Source organism: Tursiops truncatus, chromosome 10 (genome assembly GCF_011762595.2).
Source record: "Tursiops truncatus isolate mTurTru1 chromosome 10, mTurTru1.mat.Y, whole genome shotgun sequence".
In the NCBI taxonomy this organism is placed as follows: Eukaryota; Metazoa; Chordata; class Mammalia; order Artiodactyla; family Delphinidae; genus Tursiops; species Tursiops truncatus.
Window position 1 is genome coordinate 19,645,843 of NC_047043.1, and position 21,468 is coordinate 19,667,310.

General features: G+C 40.0%; 1 protein-coding gene across 2 annotated transcripts in view; it reads right to left on the reverse strand.

The window, feature by feature from the left end:
* Positions 1-12,637, reverse strand: part of C10H6orf62 (chromosome 10 C6orf62 homolog) — a 14,580-nt gene extending 1,943 nt beyond the window's left edge. The window contains exons 1-4 of one of the 2 annotated variants that reach the window (XM_019945076.3): positions 11,629-12,637; positions 8,401-8,577; positions 7,260-7,382; positions 3,910-4,044 (exon numbers count right to left, since the gene is read on the reverse strand). In XM_019945076.3, the coding sequence (XP_019800635.1) occupies positions 3,910-4,044; positions 7,260-7,382; positions 8,401-8,577; positions 11,629-11,670 (477 nt within the window). In that variant the 5' untranslated portion in view covers positions 11,671-12,637. Of the gene's footprint in view, positions 1-3,909; positions 4,045-7,259; positions 7,383-8,400; positions 8,578-10,294 lie in introns of both variants that reach the window. The other variant, XM_004331163.4, reaches the window with a different exon arrangement.
* Positions 12,638-21,468: the final 8,831 nt, after the last annotated feature.

The following is a 21,468-nucleotide window of genomic DNA, read 5'->3' on the forward strand; positions in this document are numbered from 1 at the left end:
TGTGATAAACAAATGCTAGGTGCTTTCACAAATAACCACTGCTAGTAAGTGGAAGACGAAATCTGAACCCAGAACTGCCTTCAAAGTTTTGCATCTTTTCACTATAGCACCTCTTAAAAAAAAAGGTGAAAGACTGCCTTTGCCAATGTCTGAAGCAGACTAGCTACCTACATATGTAAATGAACCTATACATATATTTTCATTTTAACTTTTAAAACAACCTATGACTATTCAGACTCTAGGCATATGCCTCTATGCCATTGCGCATTCAAAGTTCTTTTTTGCTGTAGCCCTTATCATATATATTATATTAGGATATAAAGGACAGAAGATCTCTGCTAGATGATTTTTATCAAATTTCTTAATTTCTGGATTTCCTTAGCTATAAAATGGTAGTAGTAAGATCTACACCTCAGAAGACTGCTGTGAGGATTAAATAAGCTCATACACGTAAAGCTCTTAGTATAGAGTCTGGTGCATAATACAGTTGACCCTTGAACAACATGGGTTTGGGCTGCTCAGGTCCACTTATACACAAATTTTTTCCAATAAGTATACTGGGAAAATTTTGGAGATTTGTGATAATTTGAAAAAATAGACAAGCCACGCAGTCTAGAAATTTCAAAAACAGTTAAGTGTGTCATGAATGCATAAAATATATGTACAGATGACCCTTCAACAACACAGGCGGTGGGGCACCGACCCTACCTGCAGTTGAAAATCTGCATAGAGTTTACAGTCTTCCCTCCATATACTCGGTTCCAGATCAGCAGATTCAACCAACCACGAATTCAACCAACTGCAGATCGTGCAGTACTGTAGTATGTATTTATTGAAAAAACTTCATGTATTAAGTGGATCAGCGCGGCTCTAACCTGTGTCATTCAAGGGTCAACTGCAGACCCTAGTCTATTCTTACATAGGCCTAAGGTGAGTGACATTTAATATATAATTAATGTGTTAGCTTTCTACCTGTTTTATTGCTTTGCTTTCAAAGGATTACATTACCATACAGTATGCCTCTCTCACAACTGGAGAAATAACATAGCCTGTAAGTGGCTTTTAAAAAAATGTTACAATGTTTCTAATACTGTATTATGAATATGCCTATAATACTGTATGCCATAAAACTTTCATAGTGATTCATTCATTAGCATTCGTTAGTGGACAGCTAGGCTACCAAGAAGCAATCGTACCGATTACAGTACGCTGTCATAAAGCAACCATACTGCACTTCTTCAATATCAATACATGGATCATTATACCTGTAAATAAATATGAATTTCTTTTTCACATTATCTTTTTGATGACTAATGTTACTAATATAATTAGTAGATGTTGCTAATATAACACCTAGTGTTTTGTATCATATAAAACAATATTGTAGTTACTGACAATTCATCTTGTAAATAAAATTCATAAACTTAGGTATCAATAAATACAGTATAGTACTGTAAGTATATTTTCTATTATGATTTTCTTAACATCTTCTGTTCAGCTTTATTGTTAAGAATACAATATATAACACACATAACATACAAAATACGTGTTAATCGACCATTTACATTATTAGTAAGGCTTCCAGTCAACAGTAGACTAGTTAAGTTTATGAGGAGTCAAAAGTCATATGTAAACTGTACAGGGGTTGGCACCCTTAACCCCTGAATTGTTGAAGCATCAACTGTATACTATAGGTGGTGGCCACCACTATTATATCAATTCCCTCATGAACTAGTGGAGGTTGATTCTTCCATATAATGCCAATACAGCAACACATCTCCAGCTTATGAAGATCGAGAACAGAACCTGAGTGGAAGAAGGGGACTAAGAGCACTGAAGAACAAATTAATCTACAACTAGCAGATACCAGTGATCCCAGTGTGCCCAGGACTGACTGAGGGGTTTCTAGGACCTGGGACTTTCCAGTATTAAAACCAGGACATTCCAGACAAACTGAGACTACTGGTCACATCCTACCTTCAACCCAAATTTAGCTTATGAGCTTATAATTTTCTTTTCATTAAAAGTATTCAAGCTGTTTGCTTCATAAAATATTAACACCTGACCTCGATACATAAAAAGAGATGATTTGTTAACTTATTTAGCCAAGAAACTCCTTCAATTCACTAGTCATTTCTATATAGTATTATTGACCTCATATATATTCACGTGAATATGAAGTTGCTACACTAGTGTATGTTATTATTAAATCTATGACTAAAAATCTGTTGTGGATTCCACAATATAAGTCAATAAATACCCTGCTATACAGTATTTTCTCAACAAGTAACTCAAATGAAAGTACACTACAGGCAATTAAAAAGGAAAAAAGAGTCAACTAAAAAGTATTCACCAAGGGCTTCCCTGGTGGCGCACTGGTTGGGAGTCTGCCTGCTGATGCAGGGGACATGGGTTCGTGCCCCGGTCCAGGAAGATACCACAGAGCGGCTGGGCCCGTGAGCCATGGCTGCTGGGCCTGCGTGTCCGGAGCCTGTGCTCCGCAACGGGAGAGGCCACAGCACTGAGAGGCCCACGTACCGCAAAAAAAAAAAAAAAAAAAAAGTATTCACCAAAGGAAAGCTGAGGTAAAGAAGAAACTGAGAACAAACAGTAAGGCCAAAACCAAAAACACCCCACCTAAATTGTACGGTTCTTCTATCAGTTTTATCAGATGCTTCCAGTGAAATTAATCTTCTTTTTTTTTTTTTGCGGTACATGGGCCTCTCACTGCCGTGGCCCCTCCCGTCGCGGATCCGGAGGCGCAGGCTCAGCGGCCATGGCCTACTGGCCCAGCCGCTCTGCGGCATGTGGGATCCTCCCAGACCGGGGCACGAACCCATGTCCCCTGCATCGGCAGGCGCACTCCCAACCACTGTGCCACCAGGGAAGCCCCTAATCTTCTTAATTCCCAGTTTTTTTATTTGTACCTACACCATAATTACTTAACTTTTTACAAAATGGAAAATGTACAATCTTCCCAAGTAGTCTATCAGCTCCTTGAAGGTAGCAGTATGATTCCCATTTGTATTTTTCTAGTACCTTGCATAGACTCGCTCTTAAATAAAAACAAAAATGTTCTACAATGTAATTAATAGTGTACTTTTAAAGTAAGTCTTAATTTAAATCACCTTCTCAATGAGGCCTTCTCTGGTGACACCATCTAAGAATTCACACCCAACAGTTTATGTAATTCCCTCTTTTCTCTTAGCACTTATCACTATCTAACTATATATTTTACTTATCTACTTCTAGGTCTCCCACAATGGAATGTCAACCCAAAAGGAATTTCTAACTTGTTCATTGCCGTACAGTGCCTGGCACTTAGCGCTCATTTGTTGAATGAATGCTAAATAAATTGAAATGATGCCATTTTTAAAAGTTAATAACAAAGTATCGATTATCTACTATAAATTCTAAGTGATGATATTTAGGCTTAGATTGGTAAGAATAAACAACACTTTACAAAATAAAAATCAATTTGGAATACCTGGATTGCTATTTAAATTGGAAGTACTTATTTAAAACACATGTGGACCTTTTAAAAACAGATGTGCCTCATCCTTTCAGGTATTATTTAAAAGGTCTAGGCCAGTGCTTCTCAAAACATAATGTGTTATCACTTGAGGATTTTATTCAAAGTAAAAATTTTGATTATTGCACACTGGAATCATGACTTCTAAAAGCTCCCCACGTAGTTCTAATATGCAGCAAAGTTTTGGGAACCACTGTTCTTGGTTAAGGTCAGGACGTCTGTTTCTTGGTTTTTAAGTAACTTCAAAATTAATGCCATGTTGAAGGAGCAAAACAGAATTAAGTAACATATAGAAAACAGTCTGCTAACCAATAAGCTTTTAAAATGAGCCCTTATGTGGTTTAAAAAAAAAAAAAGAAAAGTAAAAAACTGCTTACCTGCAAGTGCTGTCTGTCAATGAAGAGAAACACTGACTGGTTAGGATTGTTGACAACAATTCCAGTCTTGTCCTTTCGGCTCAGTACGTGCAGAAACTGTTTTTCATAGTCACCGTGATGAAACTCAAATTTGGCCTAATTAAGAAATATAAATGTTTATGTGTAACCACAAACATGTTATATACCACCTGAAACATCAACTGCACTCGTATGCATAGAGTTGTGCTGTTCAGTACAGTAACCAATAGAGGCTACTTAAATTTATATTAATTAAATGCAATTTAAAATTCAGTTCTTCAGTAGTACTAGCCACATATCAGTATGATCAATAGTCACATGTGGCTTGTGGCCTCCATTCTAACTAGTCTCTTGAGATACAGAAGATTTCCTTCATCACAGAAAGTTCTACTGGATAGCACTTCATAGTTTGACCTTTAAGAAAAACTACACCAAACTGACTAAATCCTAATACTCAATGATTTTAAGCCAAATATCATAAAATCAGATTTTCAAACCCACTCAGCTCAAGACCCCTACCTTAGTATTTTAAGCCCAATGACACATCCCTTCTTGCTATTATAACATATAAGGAATACTGTAGATGGTTCTTGGAAATAAATCTATTTATATTCCAAATTCCAATCCCAGCTGCACATCTCACTACTTATACGACCTGTGCAAATCCCTTAACTTTTTAAGACTTAAAACAGGGCTCTAACCCATCAGTTAAGAGGAGTAAACGAAATGTAAAGCCCACACCTGAAATATGCTTCCAGTCCTCACAAGGATGAGCACCTGAGGATACAGGGACCCCTCAAATTTTTTTTTTTTTTTTTTTTGCAGTACACGGGCCTCTCACTGCTGTGGTCTCTCCCGTGTGGAGCATAGGCTCCGGATGCGCAGGCTCAGCGGCCGTGGCTCACGGGCCCAGCCGCTCCGCGGCACGTGGGATCTTCCCGGACTAGGGCACAAACCCGTGTCCCCTGCATCGGCAGGCGGACTCTCAACCACTGTGCCACCAGGGAAGCCCCCCCTCAAATTTTTAAAAAACGTTTTTATATGTATTTTTTCAGATGATTAAAAAAAAACTTTTTGTTATGAAGAACAGTTATCAAGTCAGTCATAATATTCTTTTAATCTTTTAACATGAGGAAGATTAACACAATCCTCCCACAAAATGTCTGTGAAGAGGCCAAATGCTAGGTGAAAACACCAGGCTAACGGGGAATTCAAGAAACGTGGAAACTTTAATCTGATATTTAGATAGTGAACTGTAAAAATGATTAGTAGTCCATTCAGTTCAAACAATCTTTATTCTCCTATTATGTCAAAGACAGCAGAAAATACTAACATGGAAAAAACATCAGTTCCTGCTATCTAGGATTTTACTACCCAGTAGTTTTTCTCATAAACCATAACGCAAAAGATGTTATGGTATCCCCTATGTACTATTGTATGTAAAATGTAATACTGAATTGTACCTCTGCACAATTCATATATTTATTGAACTCAGAATACAAAAAGCATGTTATCAGATACTGAAAAATATGAATAAGACTATCTCAACCTTAAGGGACTCATACTGCTGAAGAGGAAAAGCACACAGAAATATAAAACCTAACCTGCTTCAAATCTTTCCCCGAATAAGATGTGGTTATTTGTAAAAAACCTAAAATGGGTTCTTACTGTTAAAGTGCTATGGGAAGAAAGAATTAACAGAGTAGACAAGAGTGCAATATTAGGAAGTGATTTTGCATTGGGCCTTGAAAGATGACAGTAATTTTCCTTGGAGAAAATAGTAATGGTAAGTAATTTGGAAAATGCCGTTATAGGAAACAGAACCTACACAAACTCAAGTGTCAAAATCAAGACACTGCTCAAGAAAGAAAGCCTCAAGTGTTTCAATATGGCAAATATCAGGGTGGATGAAGAGGCCAGTAGAGTATCACACTGAAAAGAGATTTGAGTGAGACTGGAAAAGGCCTTGTCCGTATTTCTATGGCACTTCAGTTCTATCCTATTTGAATATCCAAAGATTTGGGAAGAAGCGGTCCACACTGAAAAGAAAACTCTCATAGGTACCATGTAAGAAATAATTCCCGGAAGAAAAGTAATGAATGTTTTAATAGTGTGATAAAGAGCTAACCTAAAGCAACGGCATAAGGGATGAAGAGGAAAGAAGAGATCTACTTTACTAGTACTTCTCTGTACTTCACAGCACTGTGAATACAATAGAACTGGATATTTTAAAACAATCTTTACTCTGGTTCCTATTAAATCTCACGACTGAAGTATTCAGATTTTAAACTGCTTCGACTCAAAAAAAAAAAAAAGTGTGAGTTAAAGTTTACTTTTCCTTTTCTCATCTATCTTGAGAGAAAAAACTATGTTATTTTTATTTAAAGCTTTTCAGGATATTTATGTATATTAAATTACTTCAGAGAAGTGTATTTGTTTTTACATTGTTACCTTATTTACTGCAGTAGAATTCTAAAATTATAAAGCTATTACCTATATCCTACTGCTTATATTCAGTCCGTAAGTTAACGTTTTATCATTCGTGGAGCTTTCCACAGTACAGGGTAGCGAATTAAACAAATTCTTTGTTTTTCTGATTGTTAAATAAGTATGCTCATTAGAAATTTACTGAAACACATACATATATTTAAAAAGGAAAAGTTAGCTATATCTGACCTAAAACTAATCATAATTAACACTTTGGTGGATCTTGTTGTACTTCCTTCCATTCATATATATATATATATATATATATATACACACACACACACACACTATAAATAAAATTAAATCATCAACACCCAGGTAAATGCCCTGAAATAAAGCACTAGAATTGTCAAGCACATCAAATGACAAGTCAAAACATAGCAAGATGTCAAGGAAAGTTAATTAAGAACCACTACTACATTTACTTTTCTCCTATAAAGTTTTTATGCAAATCAACTCCTAGAAAAGGGTTTAATTCATTTCTTAGATTCCTTTGACAACCAGGGTTAAGTATAAAGTATTTTAGGAGAGTGTGTGGTGCAGGGGAAGAGATTTTCTGAAGTTCATCTATGGGCTCCTCTATAAATAAACAAATGTCTACCTTAAAAGATTTTCTCTGACCATAATTTCAAGGACACACTGGATAGTTAGACCCACCTCATTCTCAAGAGATTCTATAATCCAAACGCTTCCTATTCTTGCATTACAACAGTCAAAAGGCGAGGAGGGACTCATGAAGTAAAACTTATTAGAGAGCATATTCCCAAAGAATTTCTTTAATTGGACCCTATTCTGAGTTTTCAACTTGTTTACATGTTCACCACACTTATTTTAGAATAAAATACCTGAACAGGCCTAAAAGGCTCATCAGATTCTTTCCACCGAGAGAACAGGAGACAGACAATTTTTTCAATATCATTCCGAGGCCAAAGAATGAAATCCATCTCCTGAGTACAGCCAATTACATCCTATAAAATGCCAAAAAAAATAAAAAATAAAAATTTACTTTCAAGGAAACAAAGCCGGAACAAGCAGTGTCACAACTTACAGGGTTTGACTACAGAAACGTTTTACAAGTGCAAAAGGTCCACTATACAGCCGACCCTTGAACAGCTTGGGCATGAAGGGCACTGAGCAGAGTCGAAATTTCAGCACACAACTTTATAGCCAGCCCCCCATACACCTACAGTCCTGCATCTGTGAATTCAACCAACTGTGGATTAAGTAGTATTGTATATGTATTTATTGAAAAAATCTGCTTATAAGTGGATCCTGGCAGTTGGTGCAAATCTGTGTTGTTCAAGGGTCAACCATGTATCACTTTATGTCTTTTATGAGGTTTGTATACAATTTGAACAGCTCATGACCTAATTCTAATTTTTATCTTATAGAGTCCACATAATCACTCAGTCCAATGTTTTTCACATCAAGATCTTAACTCAGTGCATAGTGAAAACTCCAACCGCAGCTCTAATTTTTTGTCTTTTTTTTTTTAAAGTCCTTGTACCATTATTTCCACTCTTCAAAATCAGAACTTCTAATATGAATCGCTACCTTCTAATCACAGATGAAATGCTATTTTTGTTGTATGCTGATTATTGAGGCCAACTAACCTCTTCCAGACCAGTATATGGTTATCTCCAGCCTCCCCAACAAGCCCACTAATCCCGGGGACCTCTTGTTCAAGCTTGCCTAGACTTTCTTTCAATGAGCTGCAGAAGTTTAGCAAAATTCCTTACTTATAAGGGGCACGATGTTCTCCCCTGAAAAAGGAAATCCCAATGAACAGTAATATAAACCACGAACCACAGCAACAATGTACACAATTACCAACATAATAACACATAAGAAAGTTATCCATGCTTTATTTAAATTCCACTTTTAAAGAGATTTATGACCATAATTAACTACCCATTCTTAGGAGGAAGAAAAACCCAAGTTTAACTCACAAAAACCTACCAAAACCAAGACAAAAATAGAATTTACCCTTCTCATAGACTGGTATCGAGGAGCATGGAGCTGTACCACATCCTTCTGTAAAAGCTCTATGGAACTTTCCAAGGAATAGCTGGAATCTCGCACACCTTTCAGGATATTTTCTTCATAATTATTTGTCATGACTGGTATAACCTCAGACACTTCAAAGAGTGCTGATTTTTTCTTCTAAAGGAAAAAAAAAAAGTGTATTAACCCAAAGGTAGCACACTGTCTTAACACCCAGAGTTCATATTACAATGTCATGTACCTTTATTCTAACCCAGCAAAATTCTTAACTGATGTAATTTTTGTACTGAAAACACAGATTTCCAAATAGGTGGATCCTTCTGTTCTTCTCCCAACCCCCTTACTCCTCTACCACACACAAACAGGCTATTATCAGAATGTTTTAACTGCATGGTTTTATAGCATTATGGTAACCATAGCAAGTACTTATTTTAGACAATATTTCTTAAATGGTGTGAGAAACAAACACCAGATACCCCTAAGGTTAAAAAAACAAAACAGTGATTTACTCTTGATGTAAATTCACTTAACTGGTCCTATATACAGCCAAATTAAAATTTCAGCAGTTTAAAATCAAAGCTCTTCAGACAAATTAACTGCTTCACTCCTTAAAGGGGTCAATTTCCATTACTCCTTCTGGATATTACGTAACTACAAGCGTCAACATTCAAGAAAAAAAAAGTCTACCAAATCTTCAAACGTAGTTAAGATCAAGGGCTCATCATCAACTTAGGTTATAAAATTTATCAACTGCTCAGACAACTGCCTGGATACTGTCCATTCAAAGAATAAAAGCAGGTTTTCATAGGTGTTAGAAGAGCTAGATGGTATAATCTGGGGCATCTCACAGATTACATTCAAATATCTAGTCTCACTACTTATATCTTGTATTTATTTCTAGTGAACCTACATTATAATGGCTTCAACTAAAATCTCATCTTATCAATGCTGCAATTAACAAAAAAAGGAAAAAAAGAAAAGTAAATCCGTGATATCATTTCAAAACAAACCACTTTTGAAACCACTTTAAAATGCTATACTCTAGTAGCTAAGAGCATTCTTAAATATTGAATACTAGTATCTTTAATAGTGGGGTAAAAACGTGGGAAAATTAAAGGGATACCAAGCTAAGATGATGTTTCTGATGTGAAATTAGCTCATAATTTAAGCACAAAATCAAAGTAGTATTTCCTTAATATTCATAACCTGACCTCATGTCAAAGAGAGATCGATTATCTAAGAAAGTGTCCATTATTTTAAGTTGCAAAAAAATACTGCTTTTATCATGTTCTCCTCACAACTTATTATTTGCTATTTAACTGTGAATTAATTCTGATTAAGACAAAAAAAATTTAAACTTCTTTTGGTCATTCTGAATTTTAATCAACTGCACTTCTAAACACAAATTAAACCTTTACAGTAATCAATTGCTCTAAGAATTAAAGTGCATTCTATTTCGTTAAATGTACCATGAGAAAAGGTAACGAGTTGATGAACCAGATCGCTTTCAGCATATAAACATTTTGATTCTAATTTACTACTTTCAAACATTCTGTATACTTTAAACAATCTTTAAATTCAGTTATCAAGTTCTTTATGTAACTCCACATAAATGAAATTCATTGTAAAACATAAATGAGTTTTACAAATGCTACCCACCCCATGTTAACTAAAAGTGGATCCTAAGAAGCTTTAGAATTAAGTAATACCAAACCAAGAGCACTCAAGCCTTCCGTTCATAGTTATACCGCAACTCCTTTGATTGAGATAATTAGCCACAAGAGTCAAAGTTAAAGCACACAAATGTAGACTCTTTAACCTAATATACACTTACAAAAATCACTTGTGCTAATTCACATTAAGAACTTTAAATTACCTTCTCCTTGAATACAAAGGCAATATACATCTTGAAGTCAAACTGGTCAGCTAGAGATTCTTTTTTCTTTCTAAGCTGAGCACGTAGTCTGTTCAGAGCTTGTTTCTTCCGGGAGTTTGGGTCCCCCATTTTGAAATACAGGTGGTACTAAAGCCTTTGGAAATTGTCACTAAACTATGGGCACTTTTTCTTAAGACTCAAGTACAACAGAAACAAGTCATTTTTTTCCTGCTAATATGATTGAATAGCTAAAATCAAGACTGTAACCCAAAAACTGCACCTTCTGGCAATATTAGCAGACTGTCATATTACAGGGTCAAGAAATAAAAGCTGCTGTCCAGTCATGTTTGGACAATAACGTTTGGGGTCAGATGGGAAAAAGGAAGGGAAGGAAGGAAAGAAAGAGGAGAAAATACTTGAACTAACTTTTTGGAAAACACATTTGGCTTAACTGCCAAAATAAAGGTGGGGGAACTGAAAAACCTATTAATAGGATTTAGGTGTGCAATAAAACACAGCTGACATCAGTCCAATCCTTAAAATCCATCCGGATTTTTTTCCCTCTTTTCAGAGAAGGGATAATGAAAAGGAATGGGGAGGGGGACTGTGATCCTTGCTTTCTGAATGTCAAAAAAAAAAAAAAAGGAAAGGGGAAAAAAAAGCCACCAAAATAACCCCCCAAAACAGGGTAGGTGAATGAAACTGAAATACCCAATTGGATTTTACCCAGCCAGATCCATGGCTGAAATACCTAATTAATTCTTAGTTATTTCAGATTTCACTATTGCTATATATTGTCAGTGCGTGTTATTGATTACACTTGGTGGTGAGCAAAGAGAAAAGTGCAAAATCGGTTGAGAAGGAAGGGGAGAGGTACAGGGCTTCCCTGCAATCAACTACAGTGTATACCGGGGGCGGGCAGCTGTTGCCCAAAGGAGCCATAAGAAAAAACAGCGGAGTCATTACCAACTTCCCCATCACCCACATTTTCACCCTCAGGCGGCTGCTAATGCTGCTGCCAAGGAGAATCATGATGGCACAGGGAAAGGGGGTACAGAATACAGTAATGACTCCGGCTCTGTGGTTAGACCTGATTAACGCCCGGGATCCCAACACCCCAAGTCCTGCAATGAGTCCTACATTCCCCAAGGGAGCCTTCCCTATGAATCTGACCCCGTGCACGACCGTGGGGAGTGCGACTTATCTTCTTATGAGCATTGCTGAGGCAAAGGTGGCGGGCTCTTCTCCCAAATCCCAGGCAGTGCCTGGGGACCACCGGCCTTCCACCCCCCAGGTCCCACCCCCACCCTTTGCCTTCAGCGGCAGCGACTCACTCGCACCACGGGAGACACTGGATCACTCGGGTTTTCACTCATTTCATCGTGGAAACAATCCCCGCCCGGGTAGAGGAGGCGGGAGAGGGTAAATGGGAAGGATCAGTGGGAAGAAAAGAAAATAGTTGCGTTAATATTATTTTTTAAAGTATGCCCACCCCACCCCCCCCCCAAGAAAAAAAAATTAAGTTCCCGGATTCCGCTCTCACGTTGAACAGACCATGTTTCCCGAGTTTGAATTGCTTAGGGCGGGGTCGTTAGTTGGTTTCCCAAAGGGGTAGAGGGTGGACTCGAGGCAGCTGGGTCGGGGGTGGGTGACGGGGAAGTCCCCTCCCTGTCCCCGCGGAGACCGGGACTCACTGACCGACTCTCGGGTGGGGTTCGGGCCCTCTAGCCGCAGCCCGCGGGCGGAGCGGTGGCGGCGGCGGAAGAGGCGGCGGCGGCGGGGGCGCTGCTCGCAGCACTGGCAGGAGCCATGTCAAGAGAAAACCACCAGCCAACTGAGCCCCTCCATCCCCGCTGCAGTGCGCACTGTGACCGGGCCGCCCGCGCTGCTGCCGCCGCTCAGCCCCCACCTGGGACCCATAGTCTGGCTCGGCGCCCCGGGCGGCGGCGGACTGGAAGGACGCGGGTACGGCGGCGACGGCGAGAGAAAGAGAGAAGGAGAAACGAGGAGGAAGAGGGGGGTCGGATTTGTACTGGCGGCAGAGGGGGAAGGGAGGAAGGGGAGGGGAGCCCTGCGCTAAGGGGGGGGGGGTCTGTCAGCGAAGTAAACCCCCCAAAATAAAGTTATTTCAGTTCAAGCATCTGCTCTGGAGTCTTTCTTCTCCGCACGGGTCGAGTTCCGGCTCTCGGAAAGAAGGTCGAGGAGACCAGGAGGGGAGAGATGCTGAAGCGGAGGGTGGGCTTCCGCGGTGGCACAGCTCGGATCCCCCCCACCGGTGGCTGCGGAAGCGGCAGCGGCGGCGGCGACCTCGACGCCTCCCGGGTCCGGCGCAGAGTCGCGTTTGAGAAGAGAAGCGAGAACAAACAACTTAAAATGGCAGCGACGGCCGCTGCGTCACCCGCCCCTCACCGGCACCGCCCCGAACTCTCTGCGGCTGCGCACCCCGCGGGCCGCCACCATCCGCGCAGAAGCGAAGAGGGAGAAAAAACTGGAAGGGGGGAAGGTTTACATGGTTGTGAAAGAAGGGAGGAAAGAAGAGCTGGAGCAGAGGGTGTGAGTAAGCTTTTAAAAGGGTGATTCTTTGAGCTTAAGCTTCTTAGTTAACATTCCGCCTCAAAGGGAAGTTTGAGAATAGACACTCCCCTCTTGTCCAGTATGGAGTTTCCATAGGGCGTGGAAAGGGCCGACCCATTCTCCCTCCGCCCCCTCTGTCGGGAGGTCCCGGGCTCCAGAGTTGGCCCCTCGCCCCTCCCACTCTGTCGTCAAAAAGCCACGCCCTTATGCCCTCCTAGACGAAGCACCAGGATGAATTCACTCTTCCCTCGGCTGGTCCGCCTCTTAGACTCCGCCGGGTCGCGGGACGGGGCGGAGCCGGTGGGCAGAGAGTAAGCGAAGGTGAAGGAGGCGGAGTAAGGGAGGAAAAGGGAAGTATGTGTCGGAAGAGGAAGCAAAGACTCCCATTTCAGTTCGTTGTGGTCTTATTTCTAAACCACTGATTGGTAGTCCTTCTGGTCTGCCCCGCGGTATCTTGCAGCTGAAAAGTGATTTCCAATAATTGGAATTTAAACAGCGTGCAGCAGAAAGTGGCTCACGTTGGTCGCACATGGCTCTCTGTCCCCACCTCGCCATGTGCGCAGGGAGGGAGGACGGCCCTCAAGCTCCGAAGAAGGTGAAAGACGCCGCCGTTGGAGCGTTGCTGCTGTGGCTTAGCAGAAAAACTGCCGAACCTGCCCCTTGGATCATTTTAACCCTACTTTGAGAACACAATTTCTTTCTTTTTTTTTGAGTTTTTGAACTTTATTTTATTTTTTTATACAGCAGGTTATTAGTCATCAGTTTTCTACACATCAGCGTATACATGTCAATCTCAATCGACCAATTCATCACACACACACACCCACGGCTTTCCCCCCTTGGTGTCCATACGTTTGGAGAACACAGTTTCTATGGCGATCCGTCAATCAGGACCTTAGACCTAGGACCTGTTCCCTTAGGTGGTTCTCTGTCTTCCTCAAAATATGCAGAGGGTACTGTGGGACGGACCCACACATCCAAATCACAGGTCTTTGGCACGAAAAAGCAATGAGTCCCACTTTTCAGAGCTCCAGTGTGCCTATAAAAACTCAGTTATATAAATAAGTAATCAGCAAAGGCCAACACTCAACAAAAGCAAAGCCTACATAATCCTTTATGAGCTACTCTCTGATGAAATTTTAGAACTCTATTGGGTCCCCAAAGTACTGCTCTTCACTTGGTAAAATCAAAATAGATGACCTGTAATGACATATTTTGCACCCATGAATTAAAAGAATAATTGCAACCCACCCTTCAAAATAAATTGTTCACAACTAAAAGATGAGATTCCTGAGGTTTCCAAATTATTGTTAACCTTGAAAGATAAATCTAGCATTTTCCTAGTGCTTCCCTGATTGATTTTCACAATCCCATAATGATAACTGTGCAGAAAACTCAAAGGGTAAAATTGAGGATTTCAGGTAGTTTAGGACATTGGTTTTTAAAAAAAGATATAAAAAAATAGTAATGGTTCATGTCTTCTTGATCTGGCCCTAATTTGTATCCAAGATCATCTCCTTGGAAGAGTTGTTGTTTTTTTTTTTAAGTACCTTTATTAGAAATAAAATTCACACACCACAGAATTTACCTATTTAAAGTGTACAATTCAATGGATTTTAGTATATTCACAGAGTTGTGCAACCATCACCAGAATTTGAGAACATTTTCAACACCCAAACAAGAAACCCCATGCCCAGTAGCAGTCACTCCACTTCTGCCTCTTCCCAGCCCAACCACTAATCTATGTTTTGTCTCTATAGATTTTCCTTTTTTGGACATTTCATATAAATGGAATCATACCATGCATGGTCCTTTACTTAGCCTAATGTTTTCAAGGTTCATCTGTGTTGTAGCATGTTTCAGTACTTAACTCTTTTTTATTGCCGAATAACATTCCATTGAATGGCTATTCCATATTTTGTTGATCCATTCATCAGCTGATAGACTTTTAGGTTGTTTCTGCTTTTTGCCTAGTAAGAATAATGCTGCTGGGACTTCCCTGGTGGCACAGTGGTTAAGAATCCGCCTGCCAGTGCAGAGGACACGGGTTCAAACCCTGGTCTGGGAAGATCCCACATGCAACTAAGCCTGTGTGCCACAACTACTGAGCCTGCACTCTAGAGCCCACGAGCCTGAGCCCGCATGCCACAACTACTGCAGCCCGTGTGCCTAGAGCCCATGCTCCGTAACAAGAGAAGCCACCGCAATGAGAAGCCCGCACACAGCAAATAAAGAGTAGCCCCCGCTCGCCGCAACTAGAGAAAGCCCGCGTGCAGCAATGAAGACCCAACACAGCCAAAACGTACACACATACATACATACATACATACATAAATAAATAAAAAGAATAATGCTGCTATGAGCATTTCTGTAAATGTTTTTGTGTAGACTTCTGTTTTCAGTTCTCTTGGATGGAATTACGGGGCAAATGTTAACTCTATCTTTAACCATTTGAGAAACTGCCAGACTGTTTTTACAAAGTGTTGGCATCATTTTACATTTTAGTCAGAAGTGTATAAGGACTCTAATTTCTCCACATCCTTGTTGTTGTCTGCCTTTTTGATTATAGTCATCCTAGTGGGTGTGAAGTGGGTATCTGACATTGGTTTTGATTTGTCTTTCCATAATGATTAATGGTGTTGAACATCTTTTCATGTGCTTTTGGCTGTTCTATCTTCTTTGGAGAAATTTCTATTCAGAGACTTTGCCCATTTTTTGGAGTTGATTTACTTGTCTTTTTATTATTGAGATGCAGGAGTTCTTTATTCTAGATACAAGTCCCTTATCAGATATATGATTTGCAAATATTCGCTCCCATTCTATGGGTTGTGGGTTTTCCCTTTCTTGGTGGTGGTCTTTGCAACACAAAGTTTTAAATTTTGTTCAAGTCAATTTTATCTGTTTTTTCTTTTGTTACTTGTGCTTTTGGTGCCTTAGCTATGAAACCACTGAAAACTTTTTACACTGCTATAATAATCGTGAAAAAGCAGGATGGAGCAGATGTTGAGGTAAAAAATGAAGTTTTCAGTTTCAGCTCCTATGAAATAGAATTGGAGACACCTGGTCACAAGCTGAACAACTCCTAAGACACTGTGTGCTGTGCGTCTGTGTCAGGTCTCAGTGACACGAGCCAAGGAATAGCAGCAATGTTCCCTGGAGGAAGAAAACACTTCTAGCTCAGTTTTCTCTATAACTACAATTACGGCCAGTAAGCATACTAGCTGTTTCAGGAATTCTCAAATATTTTGTCTCCCTTCATTAATGCTGTTAAGTTTATCAGACATGGGCCTTGATTTTGGTCATATGTATGACTTACAGTTTAATAAGCATGATAAACATCTATACAGAACAAGTTTATGCGTAAGTCAATCCAGGCCTAGAGAACTAGTTCTGAAACTCTCCAGTTTGATCCTAAAAGCAGCAGCACCAGAGCCTGGTCTCCAGATTTCAACCTTACAGGTGTACCATCTAAGGTAACTGATAATATGGGGCAATAAAATTCCACAGTCCAAGAGCGTTTATTCACAGCACACACTCTGGCACATACAGCCCTCCCATCCACAGCAGTCACGTGGTTACTCAACAAAAATGATATAAAAGGAAAAATTATATTTGTTTTCTGGGCCTTTTCTGGGGTGTGGGGGGAACATAAGGAGATAGTTAATTTCTCCTCTAGGCTTACCCTACTTTCATGTAGGCCCGAACTGTGGAGGTCAGTACTTATTTGCAGCCTGATAGTTGAATATTTCCTGAAGGCCTAAAGCAAGTTACAGGCTTGGAAAATAAGATTTGGCCAGGTAACCAGCATTATCCTAAGTTTGGAACACAGTTAAGAACCAGACGAATAAGCTGGGGAGCACTTACACCACACTATGTTTTTTCTTTATTGTTTAATCTCTTCTTCTTTCCCCACTTCCTTTCTTTCTCTCTCCTAACTTTCCTTTTTTCTTTTCTACTTGTCATGCTTTATGTCTACAGGTATTATCCAAAAATATTACTTCACACCCTCCTGTTTATACTTTGGGTTAAAGATGTACAGACTGCTGTCCAGAAGAATCTGCTGATACTATTTGAGAAGGAATTTTTTACCCATTATCTTTGTCTGTTAGTCTCAATTTGTAAAAGAAAAAGTAAATGCCATCAGAAACATTTTAATTTCGTTTTCCTTGAACCCTGGCTCCCACTGACTTTTGCTTCTTCACTATTAACTTCACTTCAAAGATCTTTCTTGATTCCCTGTCACTCCCCAAATTCCAAATGCTATTACTAACTATTCCATTTAATGTATATAGGAAGGTTATAGCAGTCAACTGGAAAAATCTGGCTTCTAACACTTTTGTTAGAAATACATGATCACCATTAGAAATAAAGTATTATAAAGAGTTTGCTCCAATCCCACTACAGGGCATATACCCTGACCTGAGAAAACCATAATTCAAAAGGACACATGTACCCCAATATTCATTGCAGCACTATTTACAATAGCCAGGACATGGGAACAACCTAAATGTCCAACGATAGATGAATGGATAAAGAAGATGTGGTACATATATACAATGGAATATTACTCAGTCATAAAAAGGAACGAAATTGGGTCATTTGTAGAGATGTGGATGGACCTAGGGTCTGCCATACAGAGTAAAGTAAGCCAGAAAGAGAAGAACAAATATCGTATATTAATGCATATATGTGGAATCTAGAAAAATGGTACAGACGAACCTATTTGTAGGGCAGGAATAGAGACGTAGATGTAGAGAACAGACATGTGGACACGGAGGGAAGGGGAGGTGGGACGAATTGGGAGATTAGGTTTGACATAAATACACTACCATGTGTAAAATAGCTAGCTAGTGGGAACCTGCTGTATAGCACAGGGAGCTCAGCCTGGTGCTGTGTGACGACTTAGATGGGTGGGATGAAGGGGTGGGGTGGGAGGGAGGTCCAAGAGGGAGGGGGTATAGGTATACATATAGCTGATTCACTTCATTGTACAGCAGAAACTAACACAACATTGTAAAGCAATTTTACTCCAATAAAAAAAAAAAGTTTGCTCCATTCATTCTACCCAATTCTTTTCCAAAGAACTTAAAGCAAATTGAGCAGTTAACATATCAAGGAAAATTTAAATATTTGGGGAATTTTTTTCCCTTCTTTCCCAGAACACATTTCACCCTTTATTCCACAAAGATTAAGGTGTTGAAAAGCAAATGGGGAAGATAACATATATGTATAATAATTTCCTTCACAGGATAACTCCACCTATCTATATTCACACAAGTATACTCTAATTATTACAGTACATAAATTCTTTGTCTAGTAATAAAATAAAATAATGTGTGTATATAAAGTTCTATGTACAAATATATATATAAGCATATAGAGTACCAATACACTTTTTCATTTGAACCTTGCATTAATTATTTCTTCATAACCAATTATGCCAAAACTTAGTGGTTTAAAACAACACATTTACTATCTCATAATTTCCATGGATCAGGATTCAGGAGTAGCTTAACTGGGTGATCTGGGCTCAGAGTCACTCATGAGGTTGCAGTCAAGATGTTGGCCAAGGCTGCAGTCATCTGAAGGCTTGACTCACATGACTTGGCAGGAGGCCGCAGTTTCTTACCACATGGGCTTCTCCATAGGGCTTCTTGAGTGTCCTCAGAACATGGTGGTAGCTGGCCTCCTCCAGAGTGATCTCAGAGAGGGGGAGATGGAGGTGACAGTGTCTTTCATGACATAGGCTTGGAAGCTACACTGCATCACTTCCACATTGGTCATACAAGTCAGCCCTTATTTAGTGTGAGAAGGAAATGCACAAGGGTGTGAACACCAAGAGATGGGGATCATCCGGGCTATCTTGGAGGCTGGCTATTATAAACATCATTTGTGTTGTGCACAAAACAGATAATGGCCGCATAAGGGCACTTATCAAAGACCTCTAGTTCTATCATAGGCAAGACAGACTAGGTCAGAGGTCAGCAAACTTTTTCTTAAAGAGTAGTAGTAAATATTTTTGACTTGAAGGCCACACAGTCTCTGTTGCAACTATTCAACTCAGTTGTAACATGAGAGCAGCCATAGACAATACATAAACAAATGTGCATCGCTGTGTCCCAATAAAATTTTACCAGAACAGCTGGCCCGCAGGCTGTAGTTTGCTTGACCCTGGACAGCAATAATTTATACTCGATGGCTTTGAACAACAAAGGTTTATCTGTCACACTATGTTTCCATCACAGGTCTTCAGAGAGACTGTTCACTATGGACTTTTAAGAATTCAGAATTATGGAGCATCACATGCTTCCATGACCACTGAAGCAGAAAACAGGAATATGGCGAATCCCTCACTGGCTTTTAAAGCTTCCACCTGGAAGTGACATCACTCCCACTCTCATTTCTTTGGCCAAAACAAGTTGCATGGCTACCCCTAACTTCATGGGATCAAGGCAGTACAAACCTACCATGTGCCCAGAAGGTTGGTGGAGCTGATATATTTGGTGAACAGCACTTATAACTAATCCTCTTGCTCTTGTTCCACCACTAGACCTCTTTCCTTTTTAACTGAAAATGACACCGTTAGCAATGTTGTGAGAACCCACTGTTAGAAATGTTGTGGAATTCTAGACTGTAAAATGTTGTGCTTTTTTTTTTTTTTTTTTTTTTTTGGTACGCGGGCCTCTCACTGTTGTGGCCTCTCCCATTGCGGAGCACAGGCTCCGGACGCGCAGGCTCAGCGGCCATGGCTCACGGGCCCAGCCACTCCGCGGTATGCGGGATCCTCCCGGACCAGGGCACGAACCCGTGTCCCCTGCATCAGCAGGCGGACTCTCAACCACTGCGCCATCAGGGAAGCCCTGTAAAATGTATTTTTAAATCACATTTTGTTACTTTGGTTTTTTTCCAAACCACTCTTGCCTCTGTTGATTCAACTCTGGTGGATCATTCTATCTCCATTGCTTTCAGAAAACATTTATGCTATGTAACTTGTTTTTTTCCTTAGTGGAGAAGAATAAGCATTTCTTCTGCCCGGAATGGAGTGTCCCCACTTCAGCTTCCAATTCAAAGACAGGTCTCCTACTGTTTCCAGAAAGAAAGGAAAAAAAAAAAGCTGTCATCTGCCTCCTTTCTTGCAAATAGTAGGGAAGTTATTACAAATACTTACTGAGTATCTACTACACATGCATACTATGCTACGTGTTTTGAAGGACAGAAAAAAAACCTGTTCCCAAAGAGTTTTTAATAGTTACCAACATAATAATAAATATCTGAAACAAGTATGAGCAATACTAGCCTGTATAATTAAGAGCTGAATTGTGGGGACTTCCCTGGTGATCCAGTGGTTAAGACTCCATGCTCCCAATGCAGGGGACCTGGGTTCGATCCCTGGCCAGGGAACTAGATCCCACATGCCACAGTGAAGATCCTGTGTGCTGCAACTAAGACCTGGCGCGGCCAAATAAATATTTTTTTAAAAAAGAGCTGAATTGTGAATGACAGGTACTGAGTTGGATAGTAGTAAGATGAAAGGGATGTCAATGAAAGCTGGATTAAACAGATGGGATTCATGGAGGAAGTGTGCTCAAGTTAGCTTCAAAAGTTGGGAAAAAATTTCATTAGGCTTAGGTGGAAGAAGAGGGCGAAGAGAAGAAGGAAATATCTGGAAAAGAAACACAATAACTGAAGGCAAGAAGGTAGCTACTAGTCTGGTATATCCATGAGACAGTAAACGTAACAACCTAAATATAGTGGAAGATGCCCATTTAGAAAGAGCAGGAAATAATTTTTAAAAGATAGAAGATTAGGTTCAAAACAGCAGTCTAAGCAAAAACTTTTGTCTCCTCTCCCTTACAATACACAATTTTAAAGAGCAGTAAAGAATTTTTTAAATGAATAAAGCCATAAAAGCTAAGAGTAACGGGAACAGGACAATAAGCAGACAATAACTTTAATTAAATACTGATGAACTAATGCTAAGGTGAGTGGTAGCCGTCCAGGTAAACCCTCCTCTCTCTGGCTCCCTAGCCTTTCCTTGTAACTAGAAGCCTCCCTGTTTAGCAAGCTCTGCTCATGAACACAGAATTTTCTGTCAAATCTCTTCTGTTTTTCCAGGAAATTAACTAGCAGAAAACAGCCTGGTATGTAACAGTTGAAGAAAAAAATCAGCCTATTTCCTCTTTTTCAAATGTTAAAAAAAGCACCCTCACATCACTGGACACACAAGGGAAATCAGCTACATAAAACAGAAAAGAAAAAAAACCCCAAAAAACAGAAGAAGCAAAAATAAAAGCTGACCTCACAAGAACCAACTTGGGTAACAGAAAAAGAGTTTTTCAAACCTCTAATTAATATTCTCAGAGGTATTCTATAAGACAGTGAACACCTAATGTAAAAAACAGGGTGCTGGGGGCTTCCCTGGTGGCGCAGTGGTTGAGAGTCCGGCTGCTGATGCAGGGGACATGGGTTCGTGCCCCGGTCCAGGAAGATCCTACATGCCGTGGAGCGGCTGGGACCATGAGCCATTGCCGCTGAGCCTGCGCATCCGGAGCCTGTGCTCCGCAACGGGAGAGGCCACAACAGTGAGAGGCCCGCGTACC